The sequence below is a fragment of the Myxine glutinosa genome, chromosome 1, assembly GCF_964187855.1.
Source record: "Myxine glutinosa chromosome 1, kmMyxGlut1.1, whole genome shotgun sequence".
Lineage (NCBI taxonomy): Eukaryota > Metazoa > Chordata > Myxini > Myxiniformes > Myxinidae > Myxine > Myxine glutinosa.
Genome location: NC_136261.1, coordinates 300,189,781 through 300,209,856, shown reverse-complemented (window position 1 = coordinate 300,209,856; position 20,076 = coordinate 300,189,781). Strand labels below are relative to the sequence as shown.

Here is a 20,076-nt window from a genome sequence, read left to right as displayed (position 1 = left end):
GCGTGTCACTCCCCGCCGGATATACGCAGCCTACCGGACGTGACGTCAGATGCGCCTCAGCCACGAAAGAGAACCAGACGCCACCTCCGAGCGCTGTGAGACCTCCCGCATCTCTGGACCGGACCGGGTCGATTCTGTCCCTGAGCCAAGAGTGCACCTTGAGCCATCGACTACCCGCCTTTCCTTGCCATCAATCCCCGTGTGAGTCAGTCTTGTCCCATTTATCTGTCGTCTGTCGGGGCTAAGATAAGACCGTGTTTAAGTGCCCACCTTTCTATGCTGTCTCTCTTGTCTTTGTAATCTAACCTTCCGCAATATTATAACCTCCTCCGGAGGTCTTGAGAACCGTACCCCTGGTGTCGTGTCATTTAATCCAGCCGTTGTGTCCTTTCCATCATTGATTTAGCATAGCGCGACTTAGTCAACGTTCGAGTATAATCGGGTAACTTGTGCGAACACGGCGGCCATTCCGCTCGGCCCAGCATAACATCTTAATAAGTCGTGTCCGTAACAATATATATATATATATATATATATATATATATATATACAGTGTCTGTCCTGTGTTGTCACTGAACTACTCCCTCAAACATTTGTGAAATCATACCAAACTTCTGGTATGCACCTATCTCTCCTGCGTGTATGTCCTAAGGGTATTTTTTTTTGAAAATATAAATATTGTTTGTATTATGATTGGTGTAAATCATGACAACACAGCAACTCAGGCACAGTCATTATCTTCAGCTACAACAAGCCCGTTCCTCTGTAACGACACGTGGTGAGGCGAGCATGGTGAGGGGAGCGAAGCTAGCCGAGCCAAGCTAGTTATACATATGCCTACAAAGTTTGGTTTAAATCCCTTCAGCTGTTCTCAAGTATCACATTTTTACCTGACATGACAACAAAATCGAATCAGTTCATCTTTGCGTCATAATATTTGCATCAAACTGCATCACTGAAATAAAATCCTGGCTTCAAATCAACTTCCTCAAACTTAACTATGATAAATCTGAAATAATCATCATTGGCCCAAAAACGCTCACCAAATCCACCCATAACTTTGCCCTCAACATCGACGGTTTCCCAGTATCCACCTCCCCTCACATCCGGAATCTTGGCATCATCTTTGACCAAACCCTCTCCTTCGACAAATACACTAAACAGATCACAAAGACAGCCTTCTTTCACCTGAAAAACATCGCCCGTCTCCGTCCATCCCTCTCCTCCACGGCTGCAGAAACCCTCATCCACGCCTTCATCACCTCCCGTCTGGACTACTGCAACAGCCTCCTCTATGGTTCACCCTCAACAATCACCAATAAACTCCAATACATTCAGAACTCCGCTGCCCGTCTACTCACCCATTCCCGGACCCGTGACCACATCACCCCCGTCCTTTACAAGCTTCACTGGCTCCCCATCCCCCAGAGAATCCAGTACAAAATCCTCCTCTTGACCTACAAAGCCCTCCATAACCTGGCCCCATCCTACCTGGCTGACCTCCTCTCCAGACACACTCCCACCCGCAACCTCCGCTCTGCTGGTACCAACCTCCCCCCCCCCGGACCAAATTCAGATCCTGGGGGGACAGGCCTTCTCCATCGCTGCTCCCACCCTCTGGAACTCACTACCTCACACCATCAGAGACTCCTCCTCACTCACCACATTCAAAACATCACTCAAGACCCACCTGTTCAACACTGCATTCAACATTTAACCCACATGATTTAACCCCTGACTATCTCTTCTCCTTCTTCCTTTTGCTTTGATTATTTCCCTTTTGATTTTTGTCTTTTTGCACTTGTTTTTTGTACTCTGTCAAAGCGTCTTTGGGCTTCTTGAAAAGCGCTATATAAAATAAATGTATTATTATTATTATTATTATTATTAATATACACCGATACAAAGTTCAGTCAAAATCCCACCACTGGTTCACAAATGAGTGCGGTAAATTAATTTTACCTAATGGGATCTCTGACCTATTCACCGAATAATCCGATCCACTTATCTTTACATCATTTTACAGACTTGTAACAAGTTTGACTTGGTTCCCTTCAGCCATTCTAAATTATCACGGAATGACGAACGCATGGGACAGCCAGACTGATAACCTGAAAACATAATGGCTCTGGCGACATCGTCGGTGGAGGCGTAAAAAAAGACATGGGTGGTGTCTGCAAACAGCAAATTCAATTGGATTTGATGACAAAATGCCGCAATATTTTGTTCAAGCGCTGGTAAGTGGAAGGGTTTTTAAAGTGCCAAAAAGGCGATTTGTGTTCTGCAGTGTTCAAGTATATAATTCAACTGAAATAAAAAACCGGTGAAAACAAATTTCCAATGTTTATCGCCATTGATGCAGCATCTTTTACATGCTGCATCAATGGCCCGCTAATTTCGGGCCCCTTGTGTTTTATACCTCTCCCCCCCGCCCTCCCCCTCCCACGCCTCCTGCCCCCAAGCCCTCTCCCTCCCACACTTCTCCCTGCTCTCAAATGTTGTGGTTGTGCGCTTCCCCTTCTCTCCCCATCTTGTCTTCCGCTCCCTCTTTTTGTGTGTTTTGTTTGTCTGGTTGATTTGTTTGTGAAATAAATGTTAGCGCTTTCACGAGCCTCGATTCAGTATACAATTAAAAAAAAAAAAAAAAAAAAAAAAAAAAAACCTTATTTAACACGTTCCATTGGATCTTCATGCCTGCTGTATGTGTCCTTAAAATAGTAGGTTTCCTGTTTAGAATGATTAGGTGTTGTTCGACTGCCAGACAGAAAGATGAAAAAAATCTCACTCCTCTCTGCACGTACACAATCGGGACAAATTCAGAGCCAAAGTATTGCAAAACTACAGGTTTTTTTCCAATTTGTGTTCAAAATATACCATTCAATTGAAATCAAGTTTTGTAGTTTGAATTTGAATTGAAAGTTTGAATTTAACAATTAAAAAAAATAAATCCTCGATCATAAACTGACATTTGCAGACAGACAGAGTGAACTAGTTGCTTAACCGGCTTTTCGCTTTGCGTGTGTGGGGTAAAAATAAGTAGTTGATCAGCAAGCTGAAGCATATGTTTCAATGGCGAAATGGTAGTTATTTGACTCATTGCCGCAAAGAATTGCTGAACAATGAAAGGCAAGTTGGTGGAAACAAACAAGATGCACTCGCCAAATAACCTAGCTCCCAGATTATGTTAACCAGTGAAATGATTAATGAGTCATTGTAAACATAAATGTACACTGCGAGAAACGTAATGGGTTGGAATGCACCTTTATTTTCGTACTACGTACTTGCGACTAGATCCTCCTCATCCTCAGCCAATATCTTCCCAAACAAACCTGTGCAACAAAATGCACATTACAGAAATGTCGAAGACTATGCAGCCTAACGCTTTTAACACTTTGGAATAATAAAAAAAACAATAAAAAGGAATGAGGTAAATGAATGCGTTTCTAGTGCTAGAGTGGAGTGAAAAAAATCAAAAGGAAAATATCAAAATAATCAGCAAAACATCTCGTTGTACTCAAGAAAATGGATAAAAAAAAATTACAAATACTGGTACAGTATATCTACATTAAAACAAAACATGCAAATCCACTCTGAAGGCCATAAATAATAGCAACATACGTGCCAAGAATGAGGTGTTCAAGTTGCATCAAATGCAAGGAATAAGAGGGGAGGACCAAAGGGGCAGCAACCTCTTTCGTGATCCGATTTATAACCCAGGAAAGGTCGCACGTGCTTCGAAACCAAACTTGTTAACGCAAAGAATGGACAAACGACCACCAATTCACCATCAATAGGTGCTTGCCATAATACCTCCAAGCATGCTAACTCCAATCAAAAAGATTACCTTATATTTAGGGATGGATACAAGGGATTTGATACATGATGGGTCAGCCTTCCTCTGGTCACCAACTTCTGCAAGTTACAAAATAAAATAAAAATTAGTTTTGTAAGCGTCTTCAAAATTCAGATTTCATAACACTACCAGAGCGTTGTCGATTTATATTTTTCATAGCGCAAAAACAAGGAGTTTTCAAGTTTGGTTTGCATCGCTGGCAATGGTGGGTCGCCGCTACGGCCTGGCAGTTACCGAACAGAGGGATGGAAATGTTTCGTAGTCCGACAGGATGGAAGAAAGACCTCCAGTCATCTAGTTTGGGTTCCATTCTCAAATGGACATCAAGCCAAACTTGCCATCTAATCGCCGTCCAATGTGAAATGGCTAATGACGACGAATATTTGGTGAGCGGACAGAGTTGACTGATAAATGCAACTGGAAGCACAAGAAAAAAAATATATCAAGGCTACACTCTGGGCAAAACGCACCTTTATTTCGCATTCCACGCAAGCTAACTGACCAAAATGAGGCAACAAAATTAATAAACAAACAATAAACAAACAAACAAACGGGTTCTCTGAAACAGCACCGTTTGTCTCTCAAGTAAAAAGTGATTAAAGAAAGTTTGTGAATAAACATGGCCGACAATTAAATTCGGTCTGTGGTAGAAAGAGCAGGTGAGAAGGAGAGTATGACGTCAAATGAAGTTAACACTCTCAAACCACGTGATTACTATTACCCCTCCCACGCTACCCCACACATTCCACCCTCACATTTCCCCATCACTTCCCCATTGTTTAAAAACCGTATCTTAATCATATTAGCACTGCAGCTGAGAACAGGAAAACCAATGATTGTGAATAAAATGTGTGGAAAGGTGTAGGTGGAAGTGGGGAGGTGAGTACGGATGAACTGAAGGCAGAAGATCTGGGAGGCAAGGTATTCGAGGTTGGAAATGTCAAAGGGGTGCTCTTCAATTACAGCGAGCCAATAAACATAATCGATGTGTAAATGGCAAGTCTACGTTCTCCTGCCACCAACACCCGCCTTGTTTTCCCCCACTCACCCCTTAGCCTTGCTTATAAACAAAGTGTGACGTGATTGTGATAGCACAAGGTTTTGCCATTTATTACATCATCCCATAAATCTATTTGGGGACAAACTGCATGGATTCACCTTCTTCCAAATTCATGATGACGACACCAACAAACCACACCAAACAGAACTGCCGGCACCAATTACTGGCCAGCAAGAAGCAGGGCCAGCGAAGCCACTGAAAATATGGCTCAAACGGCTCTTAATCCTCTTGGAAACCTCCATCTCACATAGCCAGCCCGTTACTGGGTGTGATTAAATAGAGCCAATAGATATTACCATGCCTGATTAAATGCCCACAAAGACAAGGCGTTAGGCCTACAGTCTATTGTACGTTTTGGGATCGAAATCAGGGATGGAAGAAATAAACGATGCCGATGGGATGAAAGGAGAAGGGGAATGGAAAAGGGTGTGATGAAGAGATATTGTCATCAGGCAGGAAGAAGAAAAAATGCTTCATACTCTTCCATAAGAAGCAAGGTTGACCTACAAAACTTTTGCAAGATTGATGGACCAGAAGAGAATACGAGTTAAGAAACCAGAATTCATTGAGCCCATGGTTTGCAATTCACATCCATAGCCAATGTGTTTGTTGGAGGTGGGGTGTGAAATGACAGGTGGAGGTGTGAAATGACAGGTGGAGGTGTGAAATGACAGGTGTATGGATTGACCATTTTAACCATAGCATCAACAAAGAAATGCAAAAGGCTGCTGGCAAGGGTCAACAAAAAATAAGGAGGACCATGGGCAATATGTGTGGGAGAAGAGGTTACATTCAGATGAAAATCCCCTCCATCATTATGGGTTAAATTGTGGCAGCAAGAGAAAACATGATTAAAGATGGCAGCAATGGACTGTGCAAATGGTGGAGAAAGCACCTCGATCAACTGCCAAACAGATTCAAGATGACCTTCAGACACAAGGTACGACAGTTTCAACTCACACCATCCGCCACCAACTTAATGAATGGGGTTCTATCGTCGGAGACCGAGGAGGATCTCACTGCAAAGAAAGCCTGACTGGAGTTTGACAAACTGGTTTGAGGAAGGAGGAAAGAGGAAGGGGAATAGGTGTCCAACATCAGGACACAAGCTTTGTTCAAATATAGTTACAATGGAAAAGATGAGTAGCAGAAAAGGAGGTTTGTATTCAGGAATGTGGAATGGGAGAGGAGGAGAAGAATACACTTTCCAGTTGCGATGTACATCTCTCAAGGATCCACATGTCATAAGCGCAATGTGCAGCGAGTCTCAAATGTAGGCCTCCATCACTATTGGTGGACAATGATGACTTGGGGTAAGAATGCTGGAGGATAATTTGAGTTTGGGAAGAGTTAGGAAATGCAGGAGGAGAGGAGTCTGCCAGGGTTCAAGATTACAAAAAAAAATCTGAAGGGAGAGGAAGGAAGGAAAATTAGTTGGGGTGGGTAGTGGTTGAATGAAGAAACAAAATCAAGAACAAAAAAAAAAAAAAAAACGTTTAGCGGTTCAGGGGTGGGGTGGGGGAAGAAGTCCAAGGGGGCAAAATACAGAACCTGGTTGTGATGAAGATTTATACAAATCAGCAACGGAACAGACAGTGATGGCAGTCCCAAAAAAACTGGGATTCATCTACAATGGCAAGACTATGAGCAGCATCGCCATCAACCATGCCTCAGGAGCTCCGGTGACACTCACTGCAGCCCACTGGACGAGTGAGCTTCCAGCACCTCACGGACCAATAAGATGCGGGTCAGCATGTGCTCCATAACTGTGGAGTTTACGGGCTGTGAAGAATACCAGATCGGGCTGTTGGGAGCCACGACGGGTTCTGGGGTAAGGTAGAACATGTCACTCTTCCCCTTCACGCTCTGTGGGCTGTTTGGTCAGTAGCCATGTTGGGGAGGAGGGGGGGAGGAGGGTGAGATGAAAACGAAAAAACATTTTTCAAAATACATGACAAGAGAATACATGACAAATCTTTTTGACCATAGCAAGCCCAAGCAGTTGGTGCCCTCGTTAAATCCTCATGGGTGTTGCAAGATTTGTCCTGCCCACACCTCTTTCTGGCCTCATGCATCCCTCTCCAAACTCGACGTCGTTACTGAACTTGATGTCATGCTCACAAGCAAAGGTCCATCTCAAAATTGACTTTTTCGAAGGAGTAATAATGTAATAAAACACCATCATGAAGCTTATATAGCACATGCTGTATTGAGGATAATGACTTAAGACTACAATAGGAAGTTTGTGTTTCGACTATTCTCACAAATTCCTTACGCGATGTAACCTGTAAAGACGGAAGTGGCGGTCACGTTCCTAGTGGGACATCACAGCCAAGGGTGAAGAAGAAGATTTCAACTTTTAATCGCTAAATTACCTACTTTATAAAATGCAAATCACAAAAGACACATCATATCTATTTTGTCGGGTATCAAGGGATAGATAGATTGGTGGCAAGGTGGTCTGAGTGTTTGGCTTTCTTTTTAAGAATGACTTAATTGGAATTGTGGTCTTTGGCTTTCGATGAAATGTAATAGGGCTTTCAAGACCATTCACTTTTGGACCTCAAACCACAACTTTGCCAAATTGGTGCTCAAAATGCATAATTGCAAAACTTTACAGATATCTATATACTGAATATGAATGAAAGAATGATCGTTTTAAGGCCATTTCCCCCCCTGGAGCGGGGGTTAGCCTTGTGGGCCCCATGACAATCATGGTTCCCTGTTTTGAGGCAATGTTTTTATGGCTGGATGCCCTTCCTGACGCCAACCTTTGGTCGCCTCTTACGATGCGCAGGGACACGGTGTACCTATTCTAAATCAGGGTACACACCGTGATCATTCATCCCAGCAAGCTGGTACTCAATTTGCCGACCTCGGAAGGATAACAGGCTGAGTCAACCCCCCTGGTGTTAATTCAGCGATCGATCGGGATTCGAACCCAGGATCCCAGGATCCCAAGCCTGCACCCTAACCGCTAAGCCAACACCAGGCTAAATACGCAATTTTAGTATATACTAAAATACGCAATTTGGTATCTGTCTGTCTGTCCGACAGCGATACGTTCAGTCGTTACTTATCCAATCTCAACCGAACTTGACGGGAGGACTAAGGGTCACACAATGGAGGTTGTACCAACTTCATCTGCCCCTACCGCCTACCACCCTCCACAAAGGGGGTTGGCCGCCTTGGGAAAAATCCGTGTTAAGGTGTATATCCGTGTTAACATAAGTTTATCGGGGCATTTTCCAAGGTGGCTTTTAATAACAAAAGTAATAACAACACGGACGATTATAATAGCATAATATGAATGCTATTACAAAACAATATCAATACTAATACTATCCCCCCTGCCGAAGGGTTTTTTTTCTCCATGGACAAATGTTGTGTTAACGTGTATAAATAGCATCCATGTTTTTAGGCCATAGCCCTTTGAAATTATTTCACAAATTAGTTCAATTACATCTTTCGCAATTTCTCGTAATAACACATACATGCAGTCGTGGCCAAAAACATTGGCACCCTTGCACTTTTTTCAAATAATGCACCATTTCTTCCAGAAAATTGTTGAAATTTAAAAATCTTTTGGAATCCACATATGTATTTCTTTGGTTTGCAGTGGATCAAAACATAAAAAGCTGAAGAAATTACTGAATCTTAGCTTATGCCACACAGAAATCCTAAAATGGCCAGGACAATATTATTGGCACCTTTTAGAAGTTGTTAGAAATAATTAGATTTCAAGCAGATGATTCTCCTTTACTTTGGAATTGAACTCACCTGTGTTGAGATGCAGGTGCCTGCAAGATAAAAATCACTCATTCAACCAGTTTGAATAGAGAAAAGGAGTCATTCTGCTGTTTTGTGTCACTGGGTGTACCACAATGAGCATGGAGAAAATAAATAAAACCAGAGAATTGTCTCGAGGTCAGACACAAGATTGTAGCCAAGCATGGACAGGAGGAAGGCTTTTACTTAAGGCTACAAGTCCATCTCCAGAGACCTTGATGTTCCTGTGTCCACCATACGCAATGTTATCAGGAAGTTTAAGGCCCATGGCACTGTAGCCAACCTCCATGGATGTGGCAGCAAGAGAAAACATGATTAAAGATGGCAGCAATGGATTGTGCAAATGGTGAAGAAAGCACCTCGATCAACTGCCAAACAGATTCAAGCTGACCTTCAGACAAAGGGTACGACAGTTTCAACTCACACCATACGCCACCAACTTAATGAATGGGGTTCTATCGTCGGAGACCGAGGAGGATCTCACTGCAAAGACAGCCTGACTGGAGTTTGACAAAATACACTTGAACAAGCCAAAAATCCTTCTGGGAGATTGTGCTGTGGACAGATGAGACCAAATTAGAGCTTTTTCTAAAGCACATCATCTCTATGTTTACAGAAAACAAAATGAAGCGTTCAAAGAAAAGAACACCTTCCCTACAGTCAAACATGGAGGAGCTTCAGTGATGTGTTGGGGTTGCTGTGCTGCCTCTGGCACTGGGTGCCTTGAATGTGTGCATGGCATCATGAAATCAGGAGATTACCAAGGCATTTTGGAGCGCAATGTTCAACCCAGTGTCAGAAAGCTGGGTCTCCGTCAAAGGTCATGAGTCATGCAGCAGGACAATGACCCCAAACACACTTCAAAAAGCACACCGGAATGGTTCAAAACAAAACACTGGACTGTTCTGAAGTGGCCAGCGATGAGTCCATATCTAAATCCCATTGAACACCTGTGGGAAGATCTGAAAACAGCAGTTGGGAGAAGAACCCTTCAAATCTGGGAGAACTGGAGCAGTTTGCACAAGAAGAGTCGGTCAAACTGCCAGTAGAGAGGTAGGAGCTCATTCATGGCTATAGGAAGCGCTTGACTACAGTTATTTTGTCCAAATTGCTACCAAATATTAAGTCTAGGGTGTCAATAATTTTGTCAATGCCATTTCTTTTTATTTTCCGATTTAAACGACATAATAAGTTCTGAATCAAAAACAAAGGTCCTGTAATATTAACAGTGAAATAAAGAATTGTGGAGACCAAATACTTTTGTCAATTTCAATGTATTTTTTATAGAAAATTGTGAGTTATTTGAAAAAAGTGCAAGGGTGCCAATATTTTTAGCCACTACTGTATTTTATCATGCATTTCCGCTGTCACAATTTGACCATGCAAAGGACCAATCTCCTGGGTACCACAGGACAGCAGAATAATATCGAATAAAAGTGCTTCTGTTCTCACCCTACAGGATCTCTCCAGAACATGGTGGTAATCAAAAAATAAATATTGTTGCGGCATTAGCTTTTCCTGTTTCGAACCTCTGGCCTGCATCTTGTAATTTATCCTCCAATTGACACCAATTTTTGAAGATGAACATGTTAAGAAAAATGTTGATTAAAAAAAAGACCTTTCCAACCATTTTGTATGACACTGTAGACCTGGGATAGCAAATTAACACAGCTGCATACCATTTGAAGAGGTAGAAGTCATACAATTTGATGGGACAGCGCAGGGGGTTTTCTACATTTTCTGGTTGTTCGGCATACATGTCATCAGTAACTGGAGGGACAGGGGGCAGACAAGGATGGTGGTGAAACGAGGAGAAGTTGAAGAAAGTCAAAACATTTGTCATCAGTTCAAACACAGCAGATAACGATGCATGTTATGGGCCTATACACAACATTGATCCATAGATTTACGGCATATATATTATATACGTTCTTCAAAAATTGTACAAAGAGTGAAATTCCATATTATTGAACTCGATTTTCCCATCGACTCCATTGTATTGTGATGGTTGTGGGCCCGAAGAGGACGTCATGCACCTCTCAGGTGAGGAAAAGCACATACACAAAGGATTATAGTCAGTTATGCCTTGGTACAGTATTCTATTTTGCAATTAAGTTAGATTGTATACTGTACATTGGATGAATATGCATTGTGAGTGCGAGTTAGCACAAGTTGCTGTTCTTTTCACCCTCTCCATCTTCTCCATCCTCTACATCTCACAACAAATGCACTCTCACTGACTTTCAGATCCTCACATGCCTCAAAGCTTTAGCGGAGCAGTGAACGCGGTTCTCAAGTGAATAAAGGCAAGTTTTGAAGCTTCTCGAAGATCCTCCCTCGCCCACCCTGCCCCTCCGAGACGTGACGTCGCTGCGGCACTGCTCCACTAATCAGGTGAGGCCACAACCAAGGAGACAGCCATCACAGATGACTCAACAGCCCAAGAAAAACTGCATCAATAAGGGGAGGATGGACCGATGGGGGGGGGGGGGGCTGAGAGATAGCCAACACGGTGGAAGGGGGGAGGGGGACATGGTCAGTTTCCTCTGACCAGGCACTGCTGCAGGAGGAAGGAAGGGACCGCAAAGGAGGTGCGCCTGAGCTGCTGAGCAGTGGGCACTTGCCTCTACTGAGGATGCTGAAGGTGTGCTTAGTAGACCCCATATTTCTCTTTCACACTCACTATCTCCTCAACCCTCTTCCCAAACTATGTTTCCTTCCTTCGGGTGTCTCGACCCATGAGTGTAAATGTGCCAAGTCATTGCTTTAAGTCCAAGGCATCCGAGGGTGTGATTGTTCATGTAGGGGACAAGGACTAAAGTACACCAGCTGTGGATATGTACCTCCACCACCGAAGGTGGATGGAGGTTATGTTTTCACCCCTGTGTGTCTGTCTGTCTGTCTGCAAAAAGAATATCTCAGAGTTGTGGCCAGATTTGAACAAAACATGTTGGACACGTTGGGTGCGTGACAAGGATTAATCAATTGGATTTTGGTTCAGGTCCAGATCCAGATCCGACCTATCAGTGGGATACAAAAAGTAAACTGGTCAGCCTGGCGGAGGTATGCACTCCAGCGAGTGTCGTTCTAGTGGCAGATGCATTCCTTTGGTAAACATTTCAGCCCCAAGACAAAATAGAAACACAATAATGCAGAAAACCTTGTTTTAAGCACATATTTATCAAACAAAATTTAAATCCAAGTCAATTGCTTTACTCTGGCTTTTTCCACTTCTTTTGTCACTTGCATTTAATGGCCTTTTCCCTTACTTTTACATCTTGACTTACTTTTACTGAAGGAAGAATGTTGAAAAAGGATGAAATAAATGTATGAAATGTGTGTTGTTCAACTTGCCTTCAATTCACCCCTTCCCCCCAACTTTTTATTATTAAAATAACTGAGGTTCATTATTCCGTAAAAGCAAATTTAACATAACATATAACAAATTGAATCCCTAAATTACGTTACATTATAGCGAAATTCCATATATCGAGTCACCATATACATCAGGGGTGTATGTACAGAGATACCAGGATACAAGTTGCTCCATTTAACATTGATTCAAAGTTCCGTCATCAATCAATAGGTGCCTCGGCTTTGAATTACGTCTCTTTACATCGAAGTTACGTCTCTTTACATTGACGTTACATCGTTCAAGCCACGTGCTTTGACGTTTTTTTGTCGCCAATTTCCCAAAACCACCCAGTCTCACACCGAGATGTTGAGATCATTCAAATTATTAATCTTGCAGACACGCACACCGCCACCCATTTTTGCCATTTCAAGACATGTTGGCATTGAAGTGTGATGGAGGTTTTGTACAGTGCTACGTCACACTTTTCGGATGGCAACCTTCTTACAGTGTTGCCAGATCTCAAAAGTGAAAAAAAAAAATCACATTGGAAGCTCAAAATTATCGCATTTTTAGTAAAATTAGGGTAAATTGTTAAATATTTGCAGAATGATAATATTTTACTCACCAATTATATTTAATCTCCGTCACACTTCAATTACGTGTCAATGACAAACTGTGCTGTGTGCGTGCCAGCAAATGCAAGCTTCACGGAACGGAAGAACGTTCCAGCAATCTGTGCACCGACCGTGCCCTTGTCAGGCTGTACTTGTACTTGTAGTCCTGTACGTAATATATTCCACCACGGAAATGAATGGAAATTTAAACCGACTAGATGGCAGCGCAGTCGGGCACTACGCCGCCATGGGTGCTGTTCAAATTTAAACTATTTATTCCACAAAAAACATGGAAAATTTTCTTGCCGTGGTAATTCAATTTAATTCAAATTTAATTGACTGGCCAGCTCAGGAAATGTCAAAACACGTGACTTGAATGACGTTACTTCAATGTAAAGTGTTCTGTATTTTATTATTCTTCTGCTTCTTCTGATTTCACTATGATAAGTGTATGCCCAAACCCTGGTGTTGGGCTAGCGGCTAGGGTGCCAGCTTAGGATCCTAGGATCCTGGGTTCGAATCCCGGTCGATCGCTGAATTAACGCCAGGGGGGTTGACTCAGCCTGTCATCCTTCCGAGGTCGGCTAATTGAGTACCAGTTCACTGGTAATTCCCTGTTTGTCGTTAAAGGCGGCAAAAAGGGTTGGCGTCAGGAAGGGCATCCGGCCGTAAAACATTGCTTCAAAAAGGGGACCAAAAAACAACAACAACCACGGTTCCCGAAAAAGGCCAACCCCCGCTTTGCGGGGAAAATGGCCTCTAAAGGTGGTTATTTTTTTTTTTCTAAGTGTATGCCCAAAGAAGAAGAAGAAGAAGAAGAAGAAGAAGAGGAAGAAGACTTTATTCTGCCTTTGCGCTGTTCAGATGTACCATGCTTCCAAAATATTTGCATACAGTAGTGTGATTCGTATCGTTTTAAATATAGTCATTGATTTCATTGATCGTGAGTTCTAAGCATGATAGTGGTTGGTGACAAGAGTGAGCCTGTGGCTAAGAATCTTGAATGGAAAAGATGCAACATGTGCTGGCCATGCGGATGTTTAGAATGACATGTGAGGAACTTCCTCCTGCCTTCCATCCTCCTCCATCTGATCATAACTCTCTGTCTATCCCTCTATCCCACCCCTCTCTCTGTATCCACCTCTTTCTCTCTCCCTTTCTCTACCACAACTACAGTATAATTTACAGTTTTACTGCACTGTACAGGGTGGCCAAAATGTCTTGGCACCCCTTGTAAAAATTGTGACTTTGCCTTTGGGGCTTCATAAGAGATTGTTGCACAGCAGCCTATGAAACCACTGATAAACCTAAACCAGCAGTGAGGCTTCCTTTTAATCGGATCAACCCACAAATGCTCCGGAAAATGTCTCACAGAACATGGTGCAAGCATCCCTGTTGTGTCCCTCTACCCTGCTGTTGCGTGTGTGTCCCCCACCTTCTTTCCACTATGTTGCCCTTGTTCTGTTATCGTCCTGTGTGCAACTCTTCCACGAGTCTCAATTGATACACAATTTTTTTTGAAAGGCACAATGTAAGAATTAGAAAGGAAATAGTGGTTGAAAAAAGTGTGAAGGTATTGCAGTAGCATACTTTTCTGACCAGCCTGAATCTGCCCATAGTTGCGCAGGTAGCGAATGCTTGCCGTCCGGTCCTTTACACTGTTGGGGTTTTTCTTCGTTTGCTTCAGCACTCGCGAGAAGGCAAGTTTCGAGTGTTGTTCCACAGTCTTCAGCATGAAGTACCTGGCAGAATAACCACAATAATTACCACTAAAGCACTTTACCCATTCATAAGACAGGGTGCCACAAAAGACAGCACAAGGTGCCAATTCAAAGATTACAAAAAGGTGTTTAAACAGTAGCTATAATAACTATCAGCTAGCAAAGAAGGGATACCTCCAGGATTACGGATGGGATGATTTATGACTTGCAATATCGGTTTTTCACCATGTGCTATATGATACACATTTACATAGAGAGAATTGTGGTGCTCACCTCACCCTGAAGACCGAGACTAATACGTTTTTAGCATCCAAAACCTTCCCATGCAGACCCCAGGAATAACTCATTCCGTCCAGCAGTTCAGTCCAAGAAACAGTCCCCCTCAGGTATCTGCATGATGCACATGGTCCAGCAGCAACCACCACCGAGTGAAGCTGCCTTTTCATCCAGAAATCCAGAAGCACTGCTCACTTTCACTCGCTTATTCCTATTTTTTCCACCTCTGGAACCATCTTCCTTACTCTTTTCAATCTTGTTCTTCCCTCCAGGTTTTCAAGACAGCTAGCTGTTCACCACTATTGCAAGTCATCCCCCATCCAAAATCATGATCTTTTCTACACCTGTTAAACCACCTCCACCCCTTCCAAATATTTTGCTCATGTATCCATCTTGTCCATCCTTTGCATTCTCCCTTAACCTCATCATTACCTTCATCCCTTGTTTGTCAGTCTCCATCTATTTTCTCCCTCCACTCTGCTGTTGGCGTTCACCTTTCCCTTGCTGTTCCCTTTATGTTGTCCTGATTTGTTCTGTGTCATAGCTCTTCCACAAGCCTCAACCATGTAGTTTAAATAAAAAGCAATTTCCCTCACCCACTCCCCTCCCCCCCCCCCCCCCCCCCCCCCATTCAAATAATGCCTCCTCATTCGTGGATTTGACATTCAAGGCATTTTCCAGGAACATATGCCCTGTAAATGTCGGGGTCCAACTGTATTTGTATTTTATTGTGTAAATATGGAGAATACTTTGTTTACTTTATCACTTGCTTGAAACAACTTGAAACAACTTGCTTTCGTCTCCTGGAAAGCAAATCCAACGGAAGGAAATCTCATTTCCTTTCACAAAGCCCGAAACAAGTGTGTGTCCACCCTCAGGAGAGCCAGAAAACAATATCTCACCGTTCTCAAGACCGAACTCTCTTATCTGTCTCCCTCTTCCAAATCCTGGTGGCGTCTGGTCAAATCTGTTTCTGGTGTTTGTTCCCCCTCCATCCCCTCCCTCACCTCAAACGGCTTAATGGCTGACTCCGCACGTGAAAAAGCTGAATGCCTCAACTCTGTGTTTGCCTCTAAATCTTGTGTCCCAAACCCATCCCTCTCTGTACCCACCGTACCCAGTCGTACCCAGCTGCTCCTGGACTCTGTGTCCTTTCCTCCTGACAAGGTGGAAAAGTTTCTGTCAACCCTCGACTCTGATTCTGATTCTGCAACTGGTCCTGACGGCATCAGCCCACGGGTCCTAAAATCATGTTCTTCCGCTCTTTCACTCCCTCTTTCTGTTCTCTTCACCCTCTCTTTTGCTCAAGGTCATCTGCCATCTGCTTGGAAATCAGCCAACATCACCGCTTTGCACAAAAAAGGTCCCAGCAACTACAGACCAATCAGCCTTCTCCCAATTATCAGCAAAGTCATGGAATCCATCATTGCTTCAGATATGAAATCTTTCCTCTTCTCCAATGGCTTGATCTCTGATCATCAATTTGGTTTCAGACCTGGTCACTCTACTCTGGACATGCTGCTTCTGCTTTCTCAACAATGGATGGAGGTCCTCAACGCCAAACAGGAAATTAGAGCTGTCTCCCTTGACATTTCACGTGCCTTCGATACTGTCTGGCACCCTGCTCTGCTCACCAAACTCTCCTCCTTTGGTATCCATGGAAATCTCCACGCATGGCTAGCGGACTTCCTCTCTGGTCGTAGTCAACGTGTGGCCCTGAATGGGTTTCTCTCATCTCCTCTTCCTGTTCAGGCTGGAGTTCCCCAAGGTAGTGTTCTGTGCCCTGTGCTTTTTCTGGTCTTCATCAATGATCTCTCTGACTCTCTTGAAAATCCTCTCTATCTCTTTGCTGACGACTCTACTCTCTGTCGCTCCATTCCTCATCCCTCAGATCGGCAGTCTGCAGCCTCCTCACTCTCTGCAGACCTGGACAAAATCACAGACTGGGCAAACAAATGGAACATGTCTTTCAATCCTGATAAATCTCACACTCTTACGATGTCTCTCCGAAAAGACCGACTGGAAAACCCTCCCATCCACTTTCTGAATAATCCTCTCCAAGAAGTTCTGTCACTCAAGCTTTTGGGTCTCACTATTTGCCATGATCTTTCCTGGGAAAACCACATTTCAAATCTGGCCTCCAAAGCCAGTCGCCGACTGGGCATCCTCCGTCGTGCGAAGTCCTTCCTTGGCACACCTGAGCTCCTCACCACATACAAGGCTTTCATCCGCCTTGTATGGAATACTGCTCTCCCTCTCTGGTCTGGTGCTCCTGCCTCACACCTAGCCCGTCTTCACGCTGTTGAAACCAAAGCGTTCAGAATCATTGGAATCTCCCACGATGAAGCTAACTCCAAGGGCCTTTCACTCACTCACCGCAGGGCAGGTTGGTGGTCTTTCCGTCTTCTACCGACTCCTCTCTGGCCTTGCCCCCCCAGCCCTCTCTGGGCTCTGTCCCCCAAATATCCCTACAGGTCGCACAAGATCTGCCTGCAACCCTCTTATGGTTAAACTGCCAAAATCAAGACTTTCTGCTCACCTTCACTCCTTCATTCCTCTTTTCTCCCGCCTCTGGAACAAACTCCCTCACTCTCTTCAATCCCACTCCACCCTCCAGGTCTTTAAAACAGCTGTTCACCACCATCTCTTATCCTCCCCCATCCAAAACCTTGATCTTTTCTACCCCCGCTAATTTCGGTCCCCTTGTGTTTTATACCTCTCCCCTCCCCCCCCCCCTCCCCTTCCCACGCCTCCTGCCCCCAAGCCCTCTGCCTCCCACACTTCTCCCTGCTCTCAAATGTTGTGGTTGTGTGCTTCCCCTTCTCTCCCCATCTTGTCTTCCGCTCCCTCTTTTTGTATATTTTGTTTGTCTGGTTAATTTGTTTGTGAAATAAATGTTAGCTCTTTCACGAGCCTCGATTCAGTATACAAAAAAAAAAAAAAAAAACTTTAGCATTGTCTTTTGTTTATTATTTTTTTCAATGTTATTTCTTTCTTTATTTCAATGTTATTTCATTCAATGTCAATTCATTATTTTATTTTCAAAAAACGACAGCCGCTATAATAAGAAATGTCAATTACACTGCTGTTGACTGTATCACCATGGCTTGCAAATGAACAAACATTAAAGAATACCACTCAAAGTTGAGCAACAAAGTCATTACAAATATTTAAGCAAAAAGACAATAAAGCAAATGAAAAGATAAGAGAATGGTGAAACTGGAGTGTGTGTGTTCCATTACCAAGCAGCTTGTAGAGCGCTCGCCAAGTGCCTTAAGCACTCAAGAAAGCACTCCACCAAAATGGTTGATAAGGAACGACTGGCTTGGCAAGCGATAGCAAGCTGATTGGTAACTGAACACACCCCATCACCTTCATAAACGCAAAAACAGGTGTAAAATATAGAGAAGGAGGGATCACAGCCTTGCTTAAAGTAAATATGCTTAATTATAAGAATTGCTAATTTCTTACACTATTACAAACTTTACTCCAGATTTTGACACTTATTTAATCCATGAGATCTGATCCTCAAATTGGAAGCCAGATTTTGATTATATACTTTAATTAGTCCGTGACAGCCCATTGTGGAAAATTGCATCATATAATGCATGAATCGCTCCAAGCTCCGAATTAGAAAACTATAGCATTTACAAAAGCGATGTATACAGCGATTTCTAGGTATGAAGATCAGGTATTCGACGATATGCGTGAGGAAAGTGAAAAAAAAACATTTGAGCGCTTTATCTGAGAGAAACTGCTGCGGCCTATTCTAAGTCCATTGTTGAGTATTCCATTGTTGAGCAGGCTGAAACAAAATGGTGGCTTAAGACCCCTGCAATGTGATAGCAATGGCTAACCACCGCTCTTGCAGGGAAAATGGCCTTAAAATGCCTGTTGTTGTTTGTTGTTGCTGAGCAACCCCCTAAATTATCTTCAAAGGGGTGTTTAAATCTAACCAAACACCCAGTTTTCATTCATGCACCCCCTTGGAAGCCTCTTAGTATGCATGCAAAGTTTTCAGCCGCTAGGTTACATGGTTTGGAGTTACGGAGGAAACAAACAGACACACATTGTCTGACAATAAAGTTCCAAGACCGACGTTTCTTCTTGACAGGTGGCATAGTGGGGCAGATTATTCACAATCGACCAAATACTTACACAAGCACCAGACTTTGCATATACACCCCATATGGGTCACTTATTAGAGGAAAAAATGTGAGCAAATTGAAAATCCAAAATAACCACCCTTTTTAAAGATAGCAATCAATCAGCAGGATGGCTATACCAATATTTTCACAAATGTCGCACTCTTTCAGGCAGTAAATGCTTTGCCCATTAAGCTGGATCCAACAAGACTCGATGAAGGAGGGGTATTGATGAAACACTGAGAAAGAACAAAGCAAAATATCATCAAAGCTGTCGTTATCAACAGCAAGCTACAAAGAGCCCAGAAAAGAACACCGTTAGCAAATGAAAGCCCAATAGAGGACTCCCCAAAACAAAGAAAAATTCCAAGGACAAGTCCTAATCCATCTGGATGTTCTTATGCGAGAAATTTGGACAATAATCTGAACTTGCACATGCCATGATACAACAACTGAATGACAGAGTGAATGAATATGACTCTCTCTGATGTGAACCTCCTGGCAAAAAAAAAAAAAAAAAAAAAAAAAAAAAAAACTTCGTGGTGGAGACTTGGGGGCAATCCTTTCCAGGAGGATTCAAGTGACTTGCTCACTTTAGACACCAAGGACATTGCCCACCCTAGTGTTCTTGAACTAATTAGCACACACTATGAGAGAGGCACAGGCAGATTCCGTGATTTTATGAAAGGACTGGAAAGTCCAGAACAACTATTGTTCTATAAACCCCTGAAGAAGATCAAGATTAACTTCTTCAAGGAAGAATGCATTGCTATTGACCCCAATCACAAGGTACTTAAGGAAGACTGTCACCTCTTCTCACAGCTCTTTTTTTTTCATGGCAGAGCAGTAGTTAGGTCCAAAACTTCAATTCCGTGACCATTTTCTGGCTAGTAAGGTTTGACGATTGATTTGACTTCTATTGACATTTTATAACAAAAATAGCCTCTATGTCCCTCCAAAAAATCCCGGCATTTTTCGCCAGAGGCCCGAATCCAAGATGACCGCCGGCACTATCTTGAAAAATTAAGTTTTGAACCAGAACACCTAGAATCACGTACAAAGACACTTTTTTGGGTAATTTGACCACGAGGTTCCGAATCTGACATTAGTTTGACGTTATGACATTATTTTGACCCAGAAATCCAAGATGGCCACCATCCAGTAGAGCGAAAATGCAACTTTTAAATGGGAGAACATATGATCATGAATTAACACATTATTTTGGCTAAATCTATACTGGCCACGGAATTGAGGTCCTGATTA

At 43.0% G+C, this 20,076-nt stretch overlaps 1 protein-coding gene across 2 annotated transcripts in view; it reads right to left on the bottom strand.

Moving 5' to 3' along the window:
• Nucleotides 1–3,245: 3,245 nt before the first annotated feature.
• QRICH1 (glutamine rich 1) overlaps nucleotides 3,246–20,076 on the bottom strand; it is a 36,479-nt gene continuing 19,648 nt past the window's right edge. The window contains exons 7-11 of one of the 2 annotated variants that reach the window (XR_010986931.2): nucleotides 14,262–14,413; nucleotides 10,382–10,472; nucleotides 6,607–6,786; nucleotides 3,845–3,912; nucleotides 3,246–3,329 (exon numbers count right to left, since the gene is read on the bottom strand). Coding sequence is in view for 1 of the 2 variants with exons in the window: in XM_068135191.2 (XP_067991292.1) it covers nucleotides 3,903–3,912; nucleotides 6,607–6,786; nucleotides 10,382–10,472; nucleotides 14,262–14,413 (433 nt within the window). In the remaining variant the exon portion in view is untranslated. Of the gene's footprint in view, nucleotides 3,913–6,606; nucleotides 6,787–10,381; nucleotides 10,473–14,261; nucleotides 14,414–20,076 lie in introns of both variants that reach the window. The other variant, XM_068135191.2, reaches the window with a different exon arrangement.